This window comes from Urocitellus parryii, chromosome 4, assembly GCF_045843805.1.
Source record: "Urocitellus parryii isolate mUroPar1 chromosome 4, mUroPar1.hap1, whole genome shotgun sequence".
NCBI lineage: Eukaryota > Metazoa > Chordata > Mammalia > Rodentia > Sciuridae > Urocitellus > Urocitellus parryii.
This window is the reverse complement of record NC_135534.1, coordinates 119,404,683-119,427,307: the sequence shown is the minus strand read 5'-3', so window position 1 is coordinate 119,427,307 and position 22,625 is coordinate 119,404,683. Positions and strand designations below refer to the sequence as shown.

General features: G+C 42.1%; 1 protein-coding gene across 4 annotated transcripts in view; it reads left to right on the top strand.

Moving 5' to 3' along the window:
- Opcml (opioid binding protein/cell adhesion molecule like) overlaps positions 1-22,625 on the top strand; it is a 524,845-nt gene that overhangs the window by 492,441 nt on the left and 9,779 nt on the right. Inside the window, exons 4-7 of one of the 4 annotated variants that reach the window (XM_077797795.1) lie at positions 15,690-15,824; positions 16,243-16,363; positions 16,838-16,989; positions 17,986-18,012. In XM_077797795.1, coding sequence (XP_077653921.1) covers positions 15,690-15,824; positions 16,243-16,363; positions 16,838-16,989; positions 17,986-18,012 — 435 coding nt within the window. Of the gene's footprint in view, positions 1-15,686; positions 15,825-16,242; positions 16,364-16,837; positions 16,990-17,985; positions 18,013-22,625 lie in introns of all 4 variants that reach the window. The other 3 variants (XM_077797794.1, XM_077797797.1, XM_077797796.1) reach the window with 3 other exon arrangements.

Below are 22,625 nucleotides of genomic sequence, written 5' to 3'. Positions count from 1 at the left end.
GACCCCTGGGGGTAGAATCACAAGGCTGAAAATCACGACTCTAAAGTGACTAGTGTAATCATAAATGCAGGTTATATGGTGGTCTAGAATAGGAACATCAGACAAAGACCTTAAGGTCAAGGAAGGTGTGTCCTTCAAGACCTAGCAGGAAACCAGTGACAGGTTCCACCCTGAATAAAACTAGCCAGGTTTAATGAAGGGATTATTTAGGAGGTGTGAATAAACCATACTCCAGGCTTCCTGATTAATAACAGCAGGGCTACTGAAGGCCCTGAGTTCAAAGGTGCAAGTGAGGCAGTTACTGAAAGCAAAAGGGAAAATTTGCATTGAGGAGTGGACTTGAGAGGGACTGTCTGTTTTGGTGAAATGACACAGGCCTCAGAGGTGAACACATCTGAGCTCCCTATTTCCTTCCTTTGATCAACTGCCGGGTGTCCCACTGGACATGCCACCTAGAATCCAAAGGCAAGGGGGTCAGTTGGAGTACCTCATGGAAGTCAGATGCCCAGGAAAAAAAAAAGCAGATGAAACGGGGACGGGGGTGGGGTGGGGGGAGAACCATGCTGGGAGGATCAAAAAGGAAATCTCCAAATAGCAGACTTTCCTGAGGAGGTGACATCCCAATGGAAATCTGAAGGCTGAGTCAGTTTCCTTGGGGTCAAGAAGGAGGGGAGGATGCATATAAGAAACACATATGACTTCTATTCTGTAAATTTCTAGTTAAATTCTTCAGGCCTTATCCATCTGGCTGGTGATGAAGGCAATCTAAGGCAGGTTTGGGAAGACTACCTTCCCTTGTTAAAAAACACAGACTGCTTAAAAAATTCTCAATTCTTTTTTAGTGTCTAGTAATGGGTTTATTGTCTTAGAGCTCAAAAAGTGTTTGTTGAATAAAAGAACAAGGCAGGGATGGAGGGAGAAAGAGAAAAAATGGGGGGGGGAGGGACGGGTGGGCAAGTTGATCATGGCTTCTAGATCTAGCCTCATTGTCACACAGCCTCAGGAGCTGTCACTTGCTGGTGATTTGCACACGAAGTACACAGGTACTTGGCCACCTAAGGTGTCACCTCTAGAACCCCATGCCCAGACTGTCCATCCTCTCCCAGCCTGTCCCACATCCATCTCCATGAGCCCAGACTCTTTGTTTGCTTGTTTCTTTGAAACAAAAGCCTGGGTGGTAATAATCTGGGTGCCTAGCAACTGCCTTGGACCCCATGACACGAAAGTCATTAACAACCCGGAGGCAAGGCGCTCAGCAAGGAGAATACACAAAGCCAGCCTTGCACCTGTTGGGATGGGGGAGAGCTCACGCCTCCCTTTCCTTCCAGTTTTCTACAGCTCTGAGAACAAAACACAAATGAGTTTCACAGCAGATTAGCCTGTCTTGTTATAGAAGAAGAGAGGGACTGAACCCAGAGAGTGAGCAAAGCAGTTTAGGGGAATTAGAGGCTATTCAGTATGGCATAGAAATATAAGGGACTCATGTTTGAAAAACTGGTTAAGATAGTGGAAGATAGAAAACAGGGGCCCCCAAGAACTTGGAAAGTCATTTAATTGATAGAATTTTGTTTTACCAAGACTTGTAAGGAGACATTTTGTAACCTTAGAACATGGAAGGTGTGTACAGAAAGATTTCCACCAACCTACATGAGGCTCTGAGATGAGCAGATGGCCCACATGTTCCAATAAGTCTGAAGCACCCAGACTATCAGGGAACTAGATGAAGAACCCACGACAAAAGCAGCAGTCAGAGCTAAACACCAGACTCAGAGTACTCAGAAAGGTCTCAGTGCAAACGGTCAGCATTGCAGTGCTCCAAATGACACAGCCAAATAGCCAGTAAATTATGCATTACTTATTTATATGTACCTGGTCATGCATTGACTCTTTAGGAGTGTAAACACAAGAGCTAAGTGCTTTCTTCAACACATCAGCAGGACTAGTTGTATAGGTATCTGACCCCTGGTCTTCTAGGGTGCTCTGTGCCTGTCTCAGGAATTAACCTGGCTGCCTCCTCCAGTCCTCCCTATATCCTGCTTCCCTCACTATCTCGTCAGTGTCCTTGCTAATTCGACAAAGTTAATACCTGATTAATAACTCCTATAATAGAAGAGTTCTTGGATGAGCTGTAGCTCCCATTTACAATCTGCTGGTGATTGAAAAATTATGTTCAGTTCAGTAATAATTGATGGAAATGATCTCTTCTTTTCTGCAGCTGATTTGCTTTGTAATTGTGATTTAATAATGTAAATATCACTTGTTTTCTTCTCAAGATGAATTGCCTTCTGATTTGCTAAGCTCCAACCTTTTGGAGTTTTTTTTTTTTTTTTTTTTATCTCTTTGGTTGTTCTCATGAGATTCCAGGTGAAATGTAGTCCTTAGTTTCTGTATACACACACATACACACACACACACCATTGTGTCAATGGTTAGAAGAAATATATATGATTTTTCAACCAGCTACTGACTAACAGAAATTAGAGCTAATAACACATTTTAGAAATCATCTAGACTGACCTCTTTGTATTCATCTTTGATAGGATAGGAGACTCGGGTAGCTAAATAACTTATCCAATTGTGAACATAGATTGTTCACCAATCTAGTACAATGCTATTTTCTAAATGAGAAAGTTGTAAAAGAACAGCTGTAAATTTTCCTTGCTCTGTTGAATGTTTCCCTACTTTACTTGTATAGGCCACACATACATCTGTCTCTGTATGCATGTATAATATATAGAAAGAAATATATATCAAATGTCATTTGCATTAATTCCATGATTTGCTACCAATATGCAATATTCTATAATTTAAAAAAAAAACCTTTGAGTTGATAAAAGTAAAGTGAACTCAAGGCCACAATCATGGCTTACTCCCTTCAAAAGTCTCCTTCATTGGAAGCCCTAATTCTTCATGTCTCAACAGATAAGAGGCTCCCAGCAGCTGCTGTGTATGGTTTGGTAAACACCAACCCTTTCCACCCACACATCTTGATGGAGGATATTGCAGTCCAGGTTTATTGTGTTGGAGACTAGTCACCCTTCCAATGCTCCTTGTCTCTCTCACACAGAATAACATCGTCTGCCAGCAAGATGGAGGCTTCATGCTTTCCAAGGCAATAAAACCCAACCTAAGAATTGGAGCTAGTGGGAAAGATGTCCAGTTGTCTATGGGATTCTTCATTTTTTCTAAGGAAAGATGTTAATATGAATAGAGACCTAGGGGGAGTGACCACTAAGTACAAGAAAATCCAGCAGAGGCAAGTGGATTTCTACCCAGGGCCTGGGGAGTGGAGCTGTAGAGGCTGGTAAGCCCTTGTCCGAGCCATCACATTACAGTGTGCTCAGCAGCTCCACCAACCAAAAACAGAGCCAGTCCAAGTACCTAGGGTAGAAACAAAATTAAAAAAAAAAAATCCACACCTTCACACTTCACTCTCCACATAAATGCTGGGTGCTATTTGATGACAGGTATAAGAAACGCTGCATACTGGATCTGAAGGACCATCATGGACAGAATTAATAAAGAACAGTGGCTGAAGGATCCATATCATAAGATAGACAGATCACCTCTATATTAGGAGACTGAGGCTAGGTGAAGTAAAGTGCTCTGGGGTCCTGGCTGGTTTCATGATAGAGGGAAGACCAGAACTTTACATTCATTGCCTTCCATTTCTCCCCTCAGCACTTGGTTCTCATCTGGTGTATCCCTGGACGAGTTCTGTCGATGAACATGAACTGGATGATTTATGTAGTACCAAGCATCTTCATTACCTCAGATGCCCTTTTCCTCATCTCTCAATATTTGTTCTCTAGTTGGAAGGATTATCAAAGTGAGCCATGCAACTATGAAGAGATAATTTTAGCAAAGGAAGAGGAAGGCAGAAATAATAGAAAAGCATCATTTTCCTGCATTTTGAGTGTACCCTCGAACCCATGAAAATGGGCCTGAAATCATGTAAGTGGATGATTAGTTACACCTACAAGACATTACTCCAATCCACCCATCAAGAAGAGGGAATAAAGAACAGCTACTTGTCAAAATCTGCATGAATAGGAGACTTGGAAAGGAAAGGAAAGAATTAATTTCCCCCATTAACACAAGACATTACCTTCAGACACACACAGTCTTTCATAATTGTCAAAACCTCTCTTTCCTCCCTATCACCAAACAGCTATAGCACAGTGACAGATGAGAGCTACCTTAAAATTGACATGGTGTCTCTATTTTTTTGCCTGAGTTGTCAAGACACCAGATAAAGCGGGGGGCACCCTGGGGCAATTCTGCACCGTCTTTTCCTGACTACAGGGGCCTTACAGTACCTGATAGGTCAGGCAGCCTAAGCTGCTGAGCTGGAATTCTGTCCATCAACCCCATGATCTTCAGATTTCTAAACCTTAAGGAATTATTTAAGATTCCTGGACATGGGACCACATTGCTAGGTTATCAAAGATGGTAAAACAGTGAAACTGATAGTGACCTAACCTGATACACTTTTTGTATTTGATAGAAAAATTAATAATTAAGGCTGGGGTTGCTAAAAATTACTGATTGAAAATCACATATTGTGTTAGAACAAAACTAAGATTATATCCACGTGTTTTGATCTCTAATTCAGTGGTTTTATTCATTGTTCCTACTACTGGCATGGAGTTGTAGAAGGTCATGTGTATGAAGTCATTTCTAAGGTGACCAGGCTAGGAGAGGCCAGGAAAAAGGGAAGTTTCTAGAGAGAGGTCCGCTTAATCTTAGTTCAAATTACATGCAAAGGGGATATCAAGTCACCCAGAATAGTCCAAGGTACAGATGGGAATTGCCCTTGACAAGAAAGTTTCCAATGGGACACCCTTGCCTCCAAGAGCAGAGTCCGTGCCCACTGAATGCACAGCTCCTAATCCTTTCCTCTCAGCTGGCTGCTAGAGCTGAGTGAGTGAGCAATGCTATCTTCCTGTGATGCTTCAGAGCCCAGACCTTTATGCTCCATGAAGTGTGCAGAATGTCTCTGGCTGTTGCCTGCATACCAATTGGGCTGGGCCAGTGGGTATTTTGCCTGGAAGCTAATACAAGCATTTCAAAAATATTAATGAACACTGATAATTAACAGCATTGTCATGCGGCTGTTCTATTGGGAGCTAATAGAGAACTAAGATAAGAGAGAAAATCAAAGAAAAGGAAAGAAAGGGAGGAAACAAGAAGAATGAGGCTGAGTCCAGGCCTATCTTCAAAAACTGGGCCATGCTTTTTCATAGAAAGGCATTTTCTTCAATAGCTTGGGAACACCCCAGGGCTGTTTCTTTTGGGAGTTTGGGCATCCAAACCATTTCAGAAAGCTATAGATCTGGTATCTGCTCTGCCCGGGATTTGGGCCAGGATCCCTTGAACCCTAGCTGGGTTTCCACCCTGCATCAGCACTGCAGCCCTCTCTGGTTGGCTTTGGTTCCAGGCACCTGTTATTGTCTCTCTTCCCAATGGCCTACAAGCTTATGGTGAATACATACACAGAGGATCTTTCTTGACCACTTTAGGAGAGTACTGCATATACAGGTCCAAAGCATACTTGGAGGTAAACCACTGCCTCTCATTAGGTTAAAAAGCATGGGTGCTGGCAACAAGCAACACCCAGGGCCAGATGGCAGAATTTCTATAGGCTGTAGGACCATAGCTGCCCAATTTATCATACAGCCAGTGTACCCTTAAGAGATGAAGACGACTGTTAATAATTGTGCTGGGAAAGCAGTTGTCAAAGGGACTGTCCCAGGATATCCATTCTCTAAAACAACAAATGTGTCATTGGTGTCAAAATAAAAACATGCACATGTTCCTAAATGCTGTGTCTGAGCAATGCTATATTCTAATTAAGTGCATGATTACATGATTTCATTGTATAAACTTCAGAGAATGTACTTAGTGGTCATTCACTCAATGTGGCTTTTGGATGCAATGCAGATATGTGGTGTACCTACCTCAAGTGTATGAAGAGGATGCTGGCAAAGCAGGACATACTGATGCACAGTCAACCGTTTTTTTATAAGTAGATATACATGCTGAAATAACAATAGAAATACAGTATGGTATGCACATAAACCAGCATAGCGATGTAGTTTTTTATTGCCATTATCAAGTATGATGCACTGAACATAATTGTGCATGCTATTCTTTTATGCCACTGGCAGCACAGTAGGTTTGTGAACATCAGCTTAACCACAAACATGTCATACATTACACTATGACAAGGAAAATATCACTAGGGATAGGGATTTTGCACCTCCTTGAAATTATATAGAACCATGGTTGTATGTATATAGTCCATTGTTGATTAAAACATCATTATGTGGTGCAGGACTATAAATAAATCTCCAGGGAAAGTGAGTCAGATTCAGTAGGTGTTTTAATGCTTCCCAAAGCTTGCAAAAGCTAAAGCATTGACACTGAGATTGGTGTATTATTATAAATACTAACAGTTCATACACACCTAACCCTGGCAGACTAAGACTCTTTAGGTCTACTGTGGGATCAAGAACTCACTTTTACAAAGTGCCCTCAGGTAATCCCACCACCATGGCACAGCCTGTAATCCCAGCAACTGACAAGGCTGAAATAGGAGGATCACAATTCCTAGGCTAGCCTCAGTAGCTGAGCAAGGCCCTCAGCAATTTAGACCCTGTCCCAAAATAAAAAAGTGTATAAAAAGACCGGAGTTGTAGCTGAGTGGTAAAGAGCCCTTGGGTTCTGCCTCAAGTATCAAAAAATGTAGTGCTCTCATGCAATTCTTGGATTAGATAGTAACACTGTGGCTCAATACATTTTTGTTCCTCCAGAATATTGCTTTCTTTAAGAAACTAGGCCTGGGTGCCTGTCAATGCCTGCTTAGGCTTCTGCAAGTAAGACTGAGTCCACCTCTCTTAAGATTTATACAGATGACAGCATCAGTATTTCATTCAATGCCTTCATCAGGTCTTTTTGTTGTTTTTCAATTATTGAGTTTTATTTTGTTTTGTTTTTGTTTTATAAATGCGGTAGCCTTACTGCTCAAAACTCTTTTCGCCTCTAGTTGTCAATACTGAAATAACTCTGTTGGTTCAGAGGGCAAATAAAATAGTAATAATAATAAGAAAACCTGTAAAACAACAGGTTTTCAAATATCCTTGAACATTTTGTCAATAACTTAGCTATTTAGACTCTGCTATTTAAAAATGGTGTCTTTTTTCCCTTTTCCCTCTATATTTTTTTGATCTGAACTGTTTGTGTTGTTTATATTAAAATACATTTTAGAATGTAAATGCTAGCTCCTTTATTTTTAACTCAAGTACATTACTCTGTTCAACAAATGGATTTAAGCTTCAGTTCTCACCCTCCTCATTTTCATTCTGTGTGTGTGTATGTATGTGTGTGTCCAAATCTCACTTCTCTGTCTGGCACATGCTCTGCACTTTCATTCAGAAGGAATGTGCTGCATCCTTTAGAGTCACTCATTCAGGACCACCCCTAATGGGCCAAAAGTCCTAGAATCTAGTTTCATCCTAATTCTTCTACACATAATGATCCCATCTCAGAACAAAATACAAGCACAGCGTGTCTAAACATCCACTGTGGTTTGGAAAGAAGCTACTCTTGTCTTTATGTTCTTGGTAGTTATATTTGGGGCTCTCAGTGTTGGGGACTGGCAAGGGCAGAGAACACTAGACCTGATTATGTGGGGGCTGTGGTCCTTGGCATTGCCTCCTCCTGTCCACCAAACAGGCAAAACTCTCTACTTCCCCTGTCTTTATCTTTGGGGCCAGTTAAACCAGATAAATCACTTGATGCCTTCTCCTCCTGTATCATTCTCAGTTATCCCCACTCAGAAGATAGGGGATAGAAACTGCTTCCATCACTCTCACCCATTCATAGAGGGAAGGACTTCAGACACTCACCACTGCCAGGGAATTTCTCTGTGCCCCCAGCTACAAGGAGCTTTATTGCTATACTTCTTCCCCCACTCAAAGCTCAACGAACTTTCACGGGAACACATTGATCTTATCGTTAGCCAACTTACTGTCAGCCTCAGGGATGGCAGCCAGTAAGAATGCCCTGGATGGGGCAGGCCACCCCTCCCCCAGGGAAAATCCTGGCGGCCACAGCCTGAGAAAGGTTGTCTGAGCCCAAGACAAAGTGCTTTTGTCACAGCCAGCAAGTGAGACATTGACCCAGAGGGCTGAGTCTCCAAACCAAAATGACTTTAGCACAATTCAATTGCTTGTATTAATTAAGAGAAAATGAAATAGTGGGTTTATCACACTTTTCATTAACTCCAATGCAGTGAAGGAAAGAGTGGATCTGGAAGCCAGGAGCAGGCGAAGATGCTTGGCAAGGCTGTCCACACTCCCTGGCTTAATTAAGGGTGGGGGAAAGAACTGCTTACTGCCAAGGGTTCTAAGGAGAGCTAAAGTGTTGGGAGCTCTTTCAATGTTCAGAGGAGAAAAATACAGGTCAAAATAACAAGAAGAAGAGAGGGGATTTTTGTGCAGATACAGAGATTCCTGACCTCTAGCCACTAGGTATAATGTGAACATATGCTGTATATTTAGCCCACACTAGATGCCCTAAGAACTTCAAAGTAGTGGAAAATGTCATTTCTGCTCAGGGTGCTTGCCATTCAGACAACAGGATGACTACTACATGGTATGGAGCAAACACTATAATAATCAGATTCTGTGGGCCCAACTGTGTCCCAAATGCTAAAACCTGATGCCAATTCCAAATGCAAGCATAGTCCCAATGTTTTTATCCTTCAAAATAAGAGCTCTTGTGTCATGATTGGTAATCATGCCAGGAGATCTCTAGGAAGGAGGGAGAACCCTATTCCAAACACTCACATTTTAAGAAGGTAGCTTCCTTCTACCCTGTTCACTCTTTGTCTCCCCATGGAAAGGGGTTAACTAAAGAACATATTAAATTAATTGCTTGAACATCCGTTGGATCTAGTTAAAATGGAATAAGACAATTATCTAGAAGTAAGTACAGCACCCCTGTTTCTCATCACCTTCCTGGCCAACATTTGCCTGAGTCCAGAGACCTTATGATCCTGCCCTCCACATTCCATATGGCTCTCATTAACACTCTAACCTGTGGCTGAGTACCCAAGCCATGTGTCCCAGTGTGCAAGCCCAGCTGCCATCAGCACACAAGGGAAAAGGCAGAAACCTCCATGTCAGCCCTGCATCCCTGGCCCAGAATTTAGTCCAGCTCAATGACAAGAAAGCTGGTCTTTTGATCTGCTCAGAGCTATTTTGGGGGTGATGTTTTGTTGGTCAATATCCTGAACAGAAAAAAAAAAGAGTGGGTGGATTTGATCACACTTCCCTTCAAGAAATTCTGAGTTCTTTCCTCATTCTACTCACCTCATAAGCAAAAAGCTTTGGGGTGGGTGGGCACAGATAGCCTTGAGTGCTTCCTTTTCTTGCTCCAGACCTCCATGGCAGGATTTCCAGCAAATACACAGCATGTCAGCCAATTCTCATGTCATTATAAGCATAGTATGCTCTTGGTGGGCACAAAGTCTTTGCTTTTTTGATAGCTAGGATTGCTGGCTAGCTTTGGTACACAGTAGGCAAAGGCTATTTCCCAACATGAATAAAAAAGCTTCATTGTAGCTTAACAGGCCAGAAATAATTATGCACACAATCGCCTGTCTATATAGTTCCAACTTTCCAAATTCAAGATCAACTGGGATCATCTATAAGGGTCCTTTCTGTCAGGCATCAGGGAAATTCATTCTCTTATTTTCTAGAAATTCTCTCATTTGAACCAAATGGACAACTGTGGTGCCCAGAATCTCTTCACTCCCTCTGGCTTCCTTCGGGCCACGTACTTCTCCCTCTCTCTTCCTCCTCTGAGTTCCCCTTCTCCGTAATTTTTCCTGTCTTTTATGCCACCTGACACTCTCAGCCCTCCTCCATGATCTCATCTGCTGTTCACTCCTCTATAGCAATCACTCCAGCGCATGTTCCTCTGTGAGTCACCTCCTGACAGGTCTCAAGGCAAAAGCTGTGATAGGAGCTGGCATTTAACCTCACAAAGCAGTTTCCATAGATAAAGCCACAGCTGTATGCAGCATTTATACAGAGACAGTGAATATGGGGACAACTAGGGTGCAAATTTCAGTCATTTTCAAAAGAAAGGCCAGTTGAGTTTTGTCTCAAGGTGAGGATGATTATTTTGATGATGTGCGTAGTCAGGTAAGGGGACAGGCCACACTCTAAATTTGTTCCCAGGAGTTTCCAGGCAGAAGAAAATATATTGTATCAGGAATGTTAATCCAAAAATGTGAAGGCTAAAATCATTGACCCATCATGTTTCCAAATCTAGGCTTCTTGGGAATTGGCTGAGAAATTAGAAGGGAAATATGATGCAAGACTAGTGGCTAAGATGCCCCTGGCAGGGGACCCTGGGATGCACAAGAGGGGAAGCAGGTCAAGAAGCTTCTGGATTGTCCCCTGGGCTTCCTGGTAGATCTCTTTTTCTCAGATGTTTAGATCTATTCCCTCTGTATCACACCTTTCTGACCGACTCTACCTTATATGAAAGATCTAGAAGTGACAAAGAACTGAAATATTGAACCTAATACCGAAACACACAAACTGCTTCAAGATCTGGATTCATGAGATTGCTGACCCCCCAAGGTGAAGGATCTTTTCCCTAAATCATCTCTCCACCACCCAAAGTGTCCAACACAACACCTTGCTCATAACAGGTATCAATTAAATGACTTCTCTTTCTCACCCAGTTTCTCTGTCTGCTCCTGCACTGTAAGACGGAGCAGTTCCTGACTGTGGCTGTTGCATATTCTTTGTATTCTGTGACTGTGCATCCACAAGTTTGCTCACCCTCCCCCACGCATGCTTACTATATCTGAGAGGCCGACCTCCCACATCCCCTGATAAATGGCACTATTTGTATCCTTGCAGATCTTAATCTCATTTATATAATGAATTGAACTTATCTTTTTTTGAAGTGCTCTTTCCTTGGAAGGCAATCACCATCCCATCCCCCATTTTTCCCCCTGCATTTATGCTACTCATTCAGAATAAGCTTTCTGTTGCTTTCAGTCATGTTATGTGAGATGCCTGGATGCTTAGGGCAGGTTCATAATACCTCTGGGTTATTGGCTTATTACAGGACATTGCACCATAAGGAGAAACTCTGGGCAGACATGGTACACACACACACACACACACACACACACACACACACACACACACTATAGTCTTGTAGCCTTTAAAATAATCCCTTTTAAATGAGTGCCCAGAATCTTCTGGTGGCTACCTGGGCCATCTTGCCTATCCCAGCTGTCATTCTCCCCATTTTCACTCCAACAAATTCTTCCTTCTCCTCCTGTCTTCTTCATCCCCTGTGATTCTCTCAGATGTTTCTCCCAGCCCCATATATCTACCTGTAACTCCATAGTTAGCAATGATGCTTCCTGGAAGCTAGCAAAGGGGATTCAAACACTGGTTTACTTCTACCTCCTTCTCTGCAGCATGGAATCAAAATTTCATACTGCAGCCAGAATCAGAGAGGACAGAGCAAGCATCCAGCTTCTTGGTCTCCTAGGTCTCCAGGTATTTAGCAACCTAGATTGGTTGTGCTTCAAATATTTTGCCAAGCGTTGAAAATAGTTAAGAACATATAAGTCTCCTTTGCTGGGCCTTTTCCTGTTTTCCAGGAAAGGAGTCTGTGTTCATGGGGGATTTTGTTTGTCTATTTCTAAGCACAAAGAATCAATGCAACGTTTATTTTCATTTTTTTTTAAAGAGAGAGTGAGAGAGGAGAGAGAGTGAGAGAATTTTTAATATTTATTTTTTAGTTCTCAGCGGACACAACATCTTTGTTGGTATGTGGTGCTGAGGATCGAACCCGGGCCGCACGCATGCCAGGCTAGCGCGCTACCACTTGAGCCACATCCCCAGCCCCCAACGTTTATTTTCAAATGTCTTGATTCCTGTCCTCAGTGTATCTTCTGAGCCCTGACCTCCTAAATTAGTGTGTCTCTTGAGATGCAAACTCCACGGGAATCTCAGTATGAGGGGTGCTCAGTGTATTTTCTTAACCAGATGCCCTTTATAGACTATATTAGTCAGCTTCCTGTTACTATGACCAATGACCCAAGGTACTCAACTTTTTAAGACAAAAAGGTTATTTTGGCTCACCATTTTTAGAGGGTCCTATCCATGATTGGTTGTCCCTGTTGTTTTTGTTCCTATGGTGAGGCAGCATATCATGGTGGGAGCATGTGACAGAGGAAGACCACTCAATTTCATAGTCAAGAAACAGAAAGGAAGAGAGAGATGAAAGAGGAAAAGGGGCCAGGATCCCACTATCCTCTTTGAGGACACATCTCTCCTGATCTCCAATCAGGTCCCACCTCTTTGAGTTTCTACCATCTCCTAAACAGCTCTAATCGGGGATCAAGCATCCACCACGTGGGCCTTTAGGTGACATTTAGGATCCAAACAACCACATAGACCTATCTAATTGTGAGTGCGTGAGTAAGAGTGAACCAGTGTCCAGTCCTGTGTGCTGCCTGATGATGTCTGTGCTCAGTATGGTCTCCCGCACAGCAACAGGAGCAGCACCTGCACACTTGCTGGAAATGCAGAATCCCATACCCCGCTTCAGACCAACTGAATCAGAATCTATACTTCTAAAAAGTCCCTGAGGAATTTATATGCAAATTAAAATCTGAGAAGCACTTACTTTATCGGACAAACTTGACAAAATTCGTTTTCTCGCTTAATGAGGTAGTATTATCATAACGATCCCCATTTCGCATGAAATGTATTTTTTTTCCTTCCTTTTTTTGCTGTCACATATCCATCCCATAAAAGCAGCATTGCGGCAAATGAAAATAAGTTCCCACATTCCAGAGACTGGTCATGTTGTCTGGTAATTCTCCACAAAGGACCCAGGATCCGTCCTACTCATACAAATGCTCATGGCCTCTTCCTTCTTTGAAGCCACCCAATGCCTTTATGTGAGTCAGCACTTCTCAGTTGATTTGCACACATTTCTCAGTTAATTGGCATACATGGATGATGCTTTTTGGGGAGCTTTTATCCATATGGCCAGTGTCCACTGTGCAGCATGAGTGGGTCTTTCTTGTTCTCCCCAAGGAAGGGGAAACAGTGACTCTGCTGGAGGTTCCTGCCAGGTCCAGGGCAGATAGCTCATTTGTTGGAGTAAATGCAGTGTGGTCCAGTTACTTCTAACAAATACTCTATGGTATATTTTCAAAGAATAATGGAGTCTTAGGAGGAGGAGACCAGAATTCCCATTCTGCCATTGTTATTCATTGTAGAAACAGTGAAGTGAGACTGGAAATTCATTTTGGTGTTTGATTTTATTGTTGCTTCATCCTTGAAAATGCTCACATTGATCAGCCAGCATTGTTCCAAAAGGAAAGGTAAGTTTTATCTTTGTTAGACTTTCCAAAATAAATACTCTCTGAATCCCCTTAACTCTGAGATTCTAAGAGGAAAAACAAGGGGGAAAAAAGGATGAGAAGGTGCTTGCATTTCTCTGATTAACCTTGAGGAGACTGAATATGATCTAGTCTGGTAACAGAATGGCTGTTGGGGTAGGAGTCCTTGAGTAGCAACACTGTCCTGAGATCTCAGCAAATGGGGCCCGCTTTCAGGTCCCTGGAGGTACCACATCCTGATGCTCTTCTGCAAAATGTTATAAGCTCTTCTCTCACCCCTAGGGATAGGTGGGGTGAGCGATAACATTCAGGGAGGCATGCCCATGCTAGGTCGGGAGTGTGAAGTCACTCTATCCCCCTTGGGAGACACTCTTCAGACATTCTTCAGCACCTGGCAGACACTCTTCGCATGGTTTCTTCCAGGTTCCCCATTGACTCTGAACATCATACCCATGTAGTTCTTGGAGCCTTGTCACCAGGTGCAGGTTCTAGAAAGGTGGTGTGACAAATTCCTTTGGGTTACTGTAATATTTCCCCATGAAATTATGTGGGATTGAGCTATCAGAAAAGAACTGATGGGGGACTGTGGTCATGGCTCAGTGGTAAAGTGCTTGCCTAGCACATGTGAAGCACTGGGTTCTATCCTCAGCACCACATACAAAATAAATAAATAAATAAAAATAAAGGTATTATGTCTATCTACAACTAAAAATATTTTTTTAAAAAGAAAAGTAGTGTTTGTGGTGATGACTTCTATTTTTATATAGATAGGAGCCCTGAAAAAAAAATATTTTCCTGGTGTACCATACCTTTTAGCAATGACTTTGCCAACAACATCCAAAGACTGACATTTCATCCTAGATAGATATGATCTAAGGTAGGGGATGGAGATGGGTAGTCCCCAAGTGCCAAAGAGCAAATGAGCTGGGGATATGGGCACAGTGAGAGGTGGGAGGTCCTCAAAGCTTGGACTTATAGCAGAGTCAGGGTGCCAAAGCATCTGAGTTCCAACCCCACCATTAGCTCCTCTCCACAGACACCTGGGCTGGACCTAGATATGGTTGAATAAGCACCGGTGGCAAGAATATAACCCTATAGGGTATTGGGGAAAGTTATAAAGAGTTTCAATTGCCCTGAGCTCAAAAGGAACCAAGTAGCAGGTATATGAGAAAAGAAGATGGCTGTGCCTTCTTGACCTTCCTGCTGGCTGGGTTTTCACCACAGTCAGATGTTTCAACAGAGTTCAGAAAATTTGACATAGGGGCTCTTCTCTAACACTGAACTATAGGGAATGGGATAATGAGAAAGGGGGAGGAGCCAGGCTGTCACAAGAGCATGTGATGATGGATGAAAGCAAAGCAAATTTTGCAGTACTCAAATATTTTGAATCATGAGTTTCAAATTTCACAAGTGTTTGAGAAGGAGAACTCCCAAATGCGTTCAAAATCAGGTATTAAAATACCTAGGCTGTTTTAGTAACCACAGATTTATCATTTGAAGCTAACTACCATTTATTTATGTTTGCAAATGCTATTGAGACTCTAATACATAGTAGTCACATGGTGCTTTCTCATTCAGTTATTCTTCACTCTTTCTTCCTTACCAGTTTTTAAATGTTTTATTTTTTATTGGATAAATAAAAATTGTATTTATTTATTGTATACAACATGATGCTTTAAAATACATATTAATTGTAAAATGCCTCAATCAAGCTAGTTATTCTCTACCTCAGTTTGAAACTAAACCAGTAGTTTTTATTTTATTTGTCTTAAAATGTAAAATATTCACTTATTTGTTCTGGAAGTAGTTAATAGCTTGTGTTCTATATATAAAGACATCTCTACATAGTGCAAAATTAGCATATTGCTCATATAACATAAATTAAAGTTATTCCACATGTTTTATAATATTATTCATCATGACAATTCTCTAATTTTTTTAATGCGGTAGGATATTTATTATGTATATCCTTAATCCTCATAATACATGATACATGTAAGAAAAATGTTGATATGCCTTTTTTATCAAATGTCTTTAAAAAGTTAAAGTGACTTGGCTGAAAGAACATTGATCCAAGACTCAGGCAGGAAATTTCTCTCTTCACAGTGCCCTCCCTATATCATTGATGGGCTGTTCAAACCCACTGGTCACGACCATAACTGTTCTATCTACTGTGGCTCTGTTCCTGGTTTAACGGTCTCTCTATTGTTTTCTATCTCTTTCTCCCCAGAAGGCCAGGGCTTTGTGAGTGAGGATGAGTACCTGGAGATCTCTGACATTAAGCGGGACCAGTCTGGGGAGTATGAATGCAGCGCCTTGAATGATGTTGCCGCACCCGATGTGCGGAAAGTAAAAATCACTGTAAACTGTGAGTTGACCCGCTGTCCGAGAATTCGGGGGAAGGAGAGGGAATAGAGATGAGGGGAGAAGAGGGAATGGCAGTACCATTTGCAGAGAGACCCACATTCGAGGGGCTGCCAACAGGAAGATTCTTTACAGATGGCTTTGCCCCATTCTTGCCTCCATTGCCATCTGTCCATGGAGTCGTCCTGAGACCCTCAGAGCTCTCAGCCAGTGGAGACAACTGCTAATGTAGACTTGGTCTGAAGGCCAGAAGAAGATGCTGTTGTCATCACAGTGTCTTACAGGGAGTTCTTTCTCTGGTTATTTTACTGGGAAGGAATTGTGTCACCAGACACAGCAAATGGCTGGACATGCCTCTCATCTTTCACTGGAATCACTCTGTATGGTTTTGTTGTTTGTTTCCTTGTTTATTTTGTCCACAGACCCTCCCTATATCTCAAAAGCCAAGAATACTGGTGTTTCGGTTGGTCAGAAGGGCATCCTGAGCTGTGAAGCCTCTGCGGTCCCGATGGCTGAATTCCAGTGGTTCAAGGAAGACACCAGGTACCTCTGAACTAGGGCAGCTCTGAAGCACATTTGATGGACCATTCCTCACATGGAAGGAAGATGATAAAGTACAGGAGAAAGATAAGGCAAAACCAAAATGTGTTACAGCCTCCTTAGTGACAGAGTCTCTGTTTAGAACTAGGAGAATAAAAATGAAGTAAAGCTGGAAAGAGACAAAATGAACTGATCTCGTTTCAGAATCTGGGATGAGTTTTAGATGTGGTAGTCTCTGATGACTAGAAATCAAAACATTTTGAGTGTTGAGTGGGCTTATCCTTTCATTTTTCCTCTTGGTGGAGTCCGTGGTACTTAGGGTTTGAGTTGGAGGGATTTGGTTAGTTAGAGAAAAGGGTTTTGGGAAAGAAAGCCTTTTTACAGAATTAATGTATGAGGTCTTTGCATTCTCTCAGTGCCCACTGCTGTTTCCTTCCTTTGGTGGGACCAGACCAGCAGTACCTTCTCTTATTTCAGATTAGCCACTGGCCTGGATGGAGTGAGGATTGAGAACAAAGGCCGCATATCCACTCTGACTTTCTTCAATGTCTCAGAGAAGGATTATGGAAACTATACTTGTGTGGCCACAAACAAGCTTGGGAATACCAATGCCAGCATCACATTGTATGGTGAGTGCAGAACGCCTGGATGCAATGGGCTCAGCCACATGGGGGAGCTCCAGGGACCCAGGAGGGAGGACAACATGATCTGCTTGGCTTGTGTCCATCCATACTACTCAAATCACCACCCTTAGCTAAGAACTCCTTCTCCCTGTCATTTCCCTGGCATGTGATACGGTGGTGTTTGCAAAGTAATTCATTCTCCTGATCATTGAAAGGCAAAGTTTGTTCCTTTTTAAAGGACTAAACCAAATTTCGAATCCATTTGAATGTGGAACCCATAAAGAAGACAACCACAGACAGTTCAACTGAACTACCTTGTTAAGTTCCGCATGGACGAACCAGATGTAATTTTAAGATCCGATACCTTCTACAATAAAAGTCTGTGATTCTGGAGTTTTCATTTATGGTGTTAAACTAAGTCAACTGCTGCCATCTTGATTCTCATGTTGATTGCTGTGCCATATTCTCATTCACTGAGATGAATGGAGCAGAGGTCTGAGTCCTCACCAGATGACTGCTCCATTCACAACTCCAGCATGAGGCCCTCCTCTGAAGTCGTTTCTCCCATAGGACAGAAGTACTTCAGAGGAACTAGGTCTCAGGAGCCATGACTGGACTTCTAGAAGCCCTTTCCTTTCTTCACTCCATATTCCCACCCTGCTGTGTGCATATTCTTGTCTGACATTTCACACCATGGGCCAGGGCCAGCTTATTTGTGTGTGTGTGTGTGTGTGTGTGTGTGTGTGTGTGGTTTTTTTCTTTCTTTTTTTTCATTTTTTTTTTAACTTGTGTATGTATGTGTTTTTTGCTGTGGTTTAGTTAGAGGGAAGCATCCAGTAAGTAGGATGAGGAGGGATCCATATTTCCATGTGCATCTCAGACCCTGAACAAGCTTTCAGCATTGAGATGAACTAAACTTTGTCCACCAACCATCTGAAATGTGTGATCTATGTCTTTGTTTTCTCTCTGCATTGTGTGTGCATTGTGCTGTGTGTGTCTTAGAAATAAGCCCCTCATCAGCAGTGGCAGGTGGGTACAGCATGTTCCTTCCTTCCTCTGCCTGCCTGAATGCTTATGCTTTTGTATATAAGCCTTCTTCAAAGATAGGCTTGCCTGCTCCCCCTCCCTGATGTACTTCTCCATAGTGGATAGACTTCAAGGGGTATGGTTTGCACAGTTTAGATAACAAGCATGTAGAACATCATGGCTTTCACACACACACACACACACACACACACACACACACACACAGCTGTAGAATATCATTATAAATCTCAGGGGAAGTGGTTTCAGCCCCAAATAATAAACTTCTACTTGGTTGCCTCTAACAAGAAGGAGTATTTCTGCATACAGAAGTTTCAAGAGGAACCCAGCCAAATGGATTATTAGATGACTGTCTTTAAGGAGAAGTCACCCTAGTATGAATGTTTCATTCTTTTAGCCCAAAGCAAAGAGTGATACTGACTTAGTTATAAAATTTTATTTTAAAATAGAAGTATATGAATATTATACCTACTATTTGCCAAATATTTACTAGTTTTTAGGCATCAATCCAGTAGCATAAAACAGGTTATTAACACCATTTTACAGATAAGAAAAAGGAGGACCAAAGAGGTTGTGTGACACTAAAGACTGAAGCATGTAGCTAAGGAATAGGCACAAAATCAGATGTAAAACTCAAATCCTTTATTAAGTACTTGAGTATTTACCCAGCAATGATAACTGGGGGGAGAGAGAAACACACACACACACACACACACACACATACACACACACACACACATACACATTCACACACACACACACACACACACACAACACACACCCATTGTATATTTGGAAAAGGCAGCAGTTAATGCCCAGCTCTTCTTCCAGAGATGGAAAACTCAAAGCCCTACTTTTCTAAGTAGGGCTTATCACTTGGAAAGTGATAACATTTGAATCTTAGAGACCTAAAATCAGCTCTACAACTGTCACTTCTCACAACTCTGTATCCAGGGCAATCACAGACTAACATAGCCTGTCACACCTTAATTACCTTCACTGTACATCCCTTAGTCTTGAGGACACTGCAGGTAAAGAGCAGAATTAGGGTGCTGTCCTGCCTGTGACTTAACTTACGTCTTCAGTTCTTAAGGTTGTCAGTAGCAGAGAAAACAGACAATGGAAGGGCCTAGGACCCACAAACAGACGACTTGAATTCTCGTCTCTCTTCTGTTAAGGAAAGAGATGTGTAATAGCAGATAACAATAGTCAATGTATACTAAGACCATATGAATCTTCTCAGGCTGCTGTAATAAAATGACACAGATTGGGTGACTTAAATTATAGACCACTTTTTTTTTTAATAATTCTAGAGGTTAGAAATCCAAGATGTGAGTTCGGTCAGTTCCTTTTGAGTAAGGGCTTGCTTCATGGCTTGTCACCTGTTGCCGTTTCCTTATGTAGCCTTTCTGATGAGTTTTTATGAGGGAATAGGAGTGGAGAGAAACTTACTAGTGTCTTTTCTTATAAGGATACTAATAGTATTGGATCAGGGTTTTTCCAATGACTTCACTTAACCTAAAACACCTTCTTATATGCTCCATCTCCTAATACAATCACACTGAGTGTTAGAGGTTCAACCTAAGAATTCTGGAGGGATGGATGAAATTCAGTTTGTAGCAAAGACATAGATTTACATCTCAGTTCAGCCACATGTCAGTTGCATACTTGATGAAGATTTCTTACCTCATATATACCATTGGGATTTTAATGCTTGCTTTAAAAGGCTGATGAGGTGGGTAAATGAGGGCACCCCAAGATAGGTTTAGGTGTGTGACTTTGACAACACACAAAGACGGTAGGTCTCAGTTTGTAGAGCTGAAACTGGGATGATGCTCTCTTGGCCTGCTTATAAAAGAGTGTCACTATGAAATGTCAGTAGGATAATACTCATAAGATGTGGCCAACTGAAAACTGTTGCATACCTGCTAGGTACTGTGAATCCCCTTGGTATGTGCCTCTCTGTCATGGCTCATGCTTCCATTCCTGTACCTGCTTTCCTTTCTTCCATCTCCTTTGACCTTCAGTTACAGCACACTCCAGTCCCTAATGTTCACTCTGTCTCACTTCACCTGATAGGATCCACTTACCTGTCATCACCTGTTCCTGAGGAAAGCCTTCCCTGACCTTTCTTAAATCAGTTTTCCCCACTATACACACTCCCATACTTTGTTTCTGCCTGTGTGTGACAAATATATAGGCTCCTTGTTTCTGGGGCATAATCCTCTCCTTGCAATTTTGCTTTTGTTTTAACTATTGTATTCATTTAAAGTCCTTCTTCCCATTTAGCTTATAAGCTTCATGAACTAGGGACCATATCTGGCTTGATCCCTAGAATCCAACACAGAGACCCACACACAGTAGCTGGTCAAGAAAGTTTTGTGACTGAAAGAATGCACGAATATGCTAAAATAAAAAAAAAGTTGTGCTCCTGATGCCCAAAGTTCAGTGGCCAGGAATGAAATGTGACAGGATGCTATAGGGAAATAGTTCTCAGAGAGTCTTTAAGATCAGGCTCTGCTGTTTGCTGGCTGAGTGACTTGAAGAAAGTCAGTCTCAGATGGCCTGGTATTTGCATCAGTAAAAGCCTTCTGTGTAAAATGTCTTCTGTGGAACTCACACATACTAATTCTCTCATGCTAGGATTGAGTAGCAGTAGATGCAGCACAAGATCAGAGTAATAGTGTCCAGCCAGCCCACCTTTCTGCTGACCACGATTGTTCATCCAAGTGCTCAATGCCTCATAATTACAGCTAATGATAGCCACAAACTACTTACTATGTATAGCACCACTGAACTAACTATTTTACATGGTTTGTCTCACTGAATGAGTCTATAAATACCATATTTATCCAGATTTTGTACACAGGAAATTGAGAGGTGAGGCAGATAACTCAATCTCACTGATTTATAAGCACATGAGCTGTGATTTGCAACCATACACTCTAATTTCAGTACCTGAGGGCTTTACTACACTTCCAAACTAATTCTTAACGCTTGGCAACCCATCATGGATATGGTAGATGATCTGGATGGAACCCCATAAAAATAAGCCATTTGCTTGGATTCTACTCTTGTGCAAAATTCTCCCTTCTCTAATCTACTCATTCTGCTGAAAGACAAATTTTACATTTAAAATTCATATGTTCATATTATCTAAACACACACACTATTCCCAGGTATTCATTTGTATTTACCTCACAATCTGTAAGTCCATATTTTGAGAAGCCCCTTGAACTATGTCCCTATAGGTTCCAGCAAAACATGCTTCCCTCATACATACCCTTTGTATATTTCTGCACCTACGTGCAAAGAAAAAATAAAAATAGGACAAAAGCAATTTCAAAGGAACAAAAAATATAGAAGATTATGGCAACAATGGGTGGGTGAATGGGTTGAAACAGGAAATGATTAGGAAAAGTGAATAGCAACACAGCATGTGGGTGATCACCAAAAATCAGCCAGTGTTTGGCATCTGCATGAACCACTTCTTCCTCATCACACCAATTACTACCTGGCACAGAGCCACAGAGACAGGACTGTTGCCCAGGTAGAATTCAGCTCAAGTATCGAATTAGACACCCACTTTCCTCAGCCCCAGGCAACCAAAGGTTGTGCAGAGGCAACAGAATGCAGAGAAAGACCAGCTTCTATAGAGAGAAGGACTGAATTCTGGTCTGACCCTGGTAGACAAGCCTTCATGCTGTTTGTTTCTCAGTTGTTTTTGAAATATAAGAAAAGAACAAGAACACCCAATTTACCTTTAGGTTTCTAGATGCTTCCCTGAGACTGAAGCACTAAGGATGCAGGATGAGGGACAGACCTCCATAGCTGCGATCCATAACCTTGGAGATGATGGCATGCCCCCTGTGCTCTTGAAAAGGAGCTTGCTCCAAGTGTTCCTTAGCTTTATTGAGTGGGTTCAGCCACTGTCGGCCCACCTAGAGCCCTGGCACCTTCAAGTCTTGCCAGAACTATGTGCAAAAAAAGGGGTGGCTGGAATCAGCTTGCTTACCACTCTGTTTCTTTCCCTCAACATGCCAACTCATTTTGCTTCTTCTGGGCCTTGAGCAAGAGGCCCAATCCCTCTGTCCTTGGAGTGCACAGAAGGAAGACAGTGGACTTGATTACATTGGCACTGCAGAGAGTGCGATGTGCTTAATGAGGCATATAAACGCCTGGATTACTGGAACTGGCAGGGGAGAGGGACAGAGAACGCACACAAAGCCAAAAAGGAGGGGGGGATGCTGCAGAGAAAAACAGATTTCTCACATTTTATCTGTGAAATTTGAGCAACACAAATTAGTTACATTAAGAGTTAAGTATCAGGCACAGGGACAACTCATAGGAATCTTGTCACTGCAAATGAGCATGGCAAAATACTCCAGTTAAAGCAACATCTGGGCTCTGGGTTTTTCCTCAGGCAAAGCTTCAGTGCCCTTGGAGCAGCTATGCCTACATTCTAACTAAGCAGCTCATGAAAGACTAAGGGCAGAATCTCTATTTTTCTGTGCTAATAGCTGTTCTTCCAGAATAAATATGCATATCAGGTTGTATCTCCAAACTGAATTTTCAACTAGAGTCCTTTCCAAGTCCAC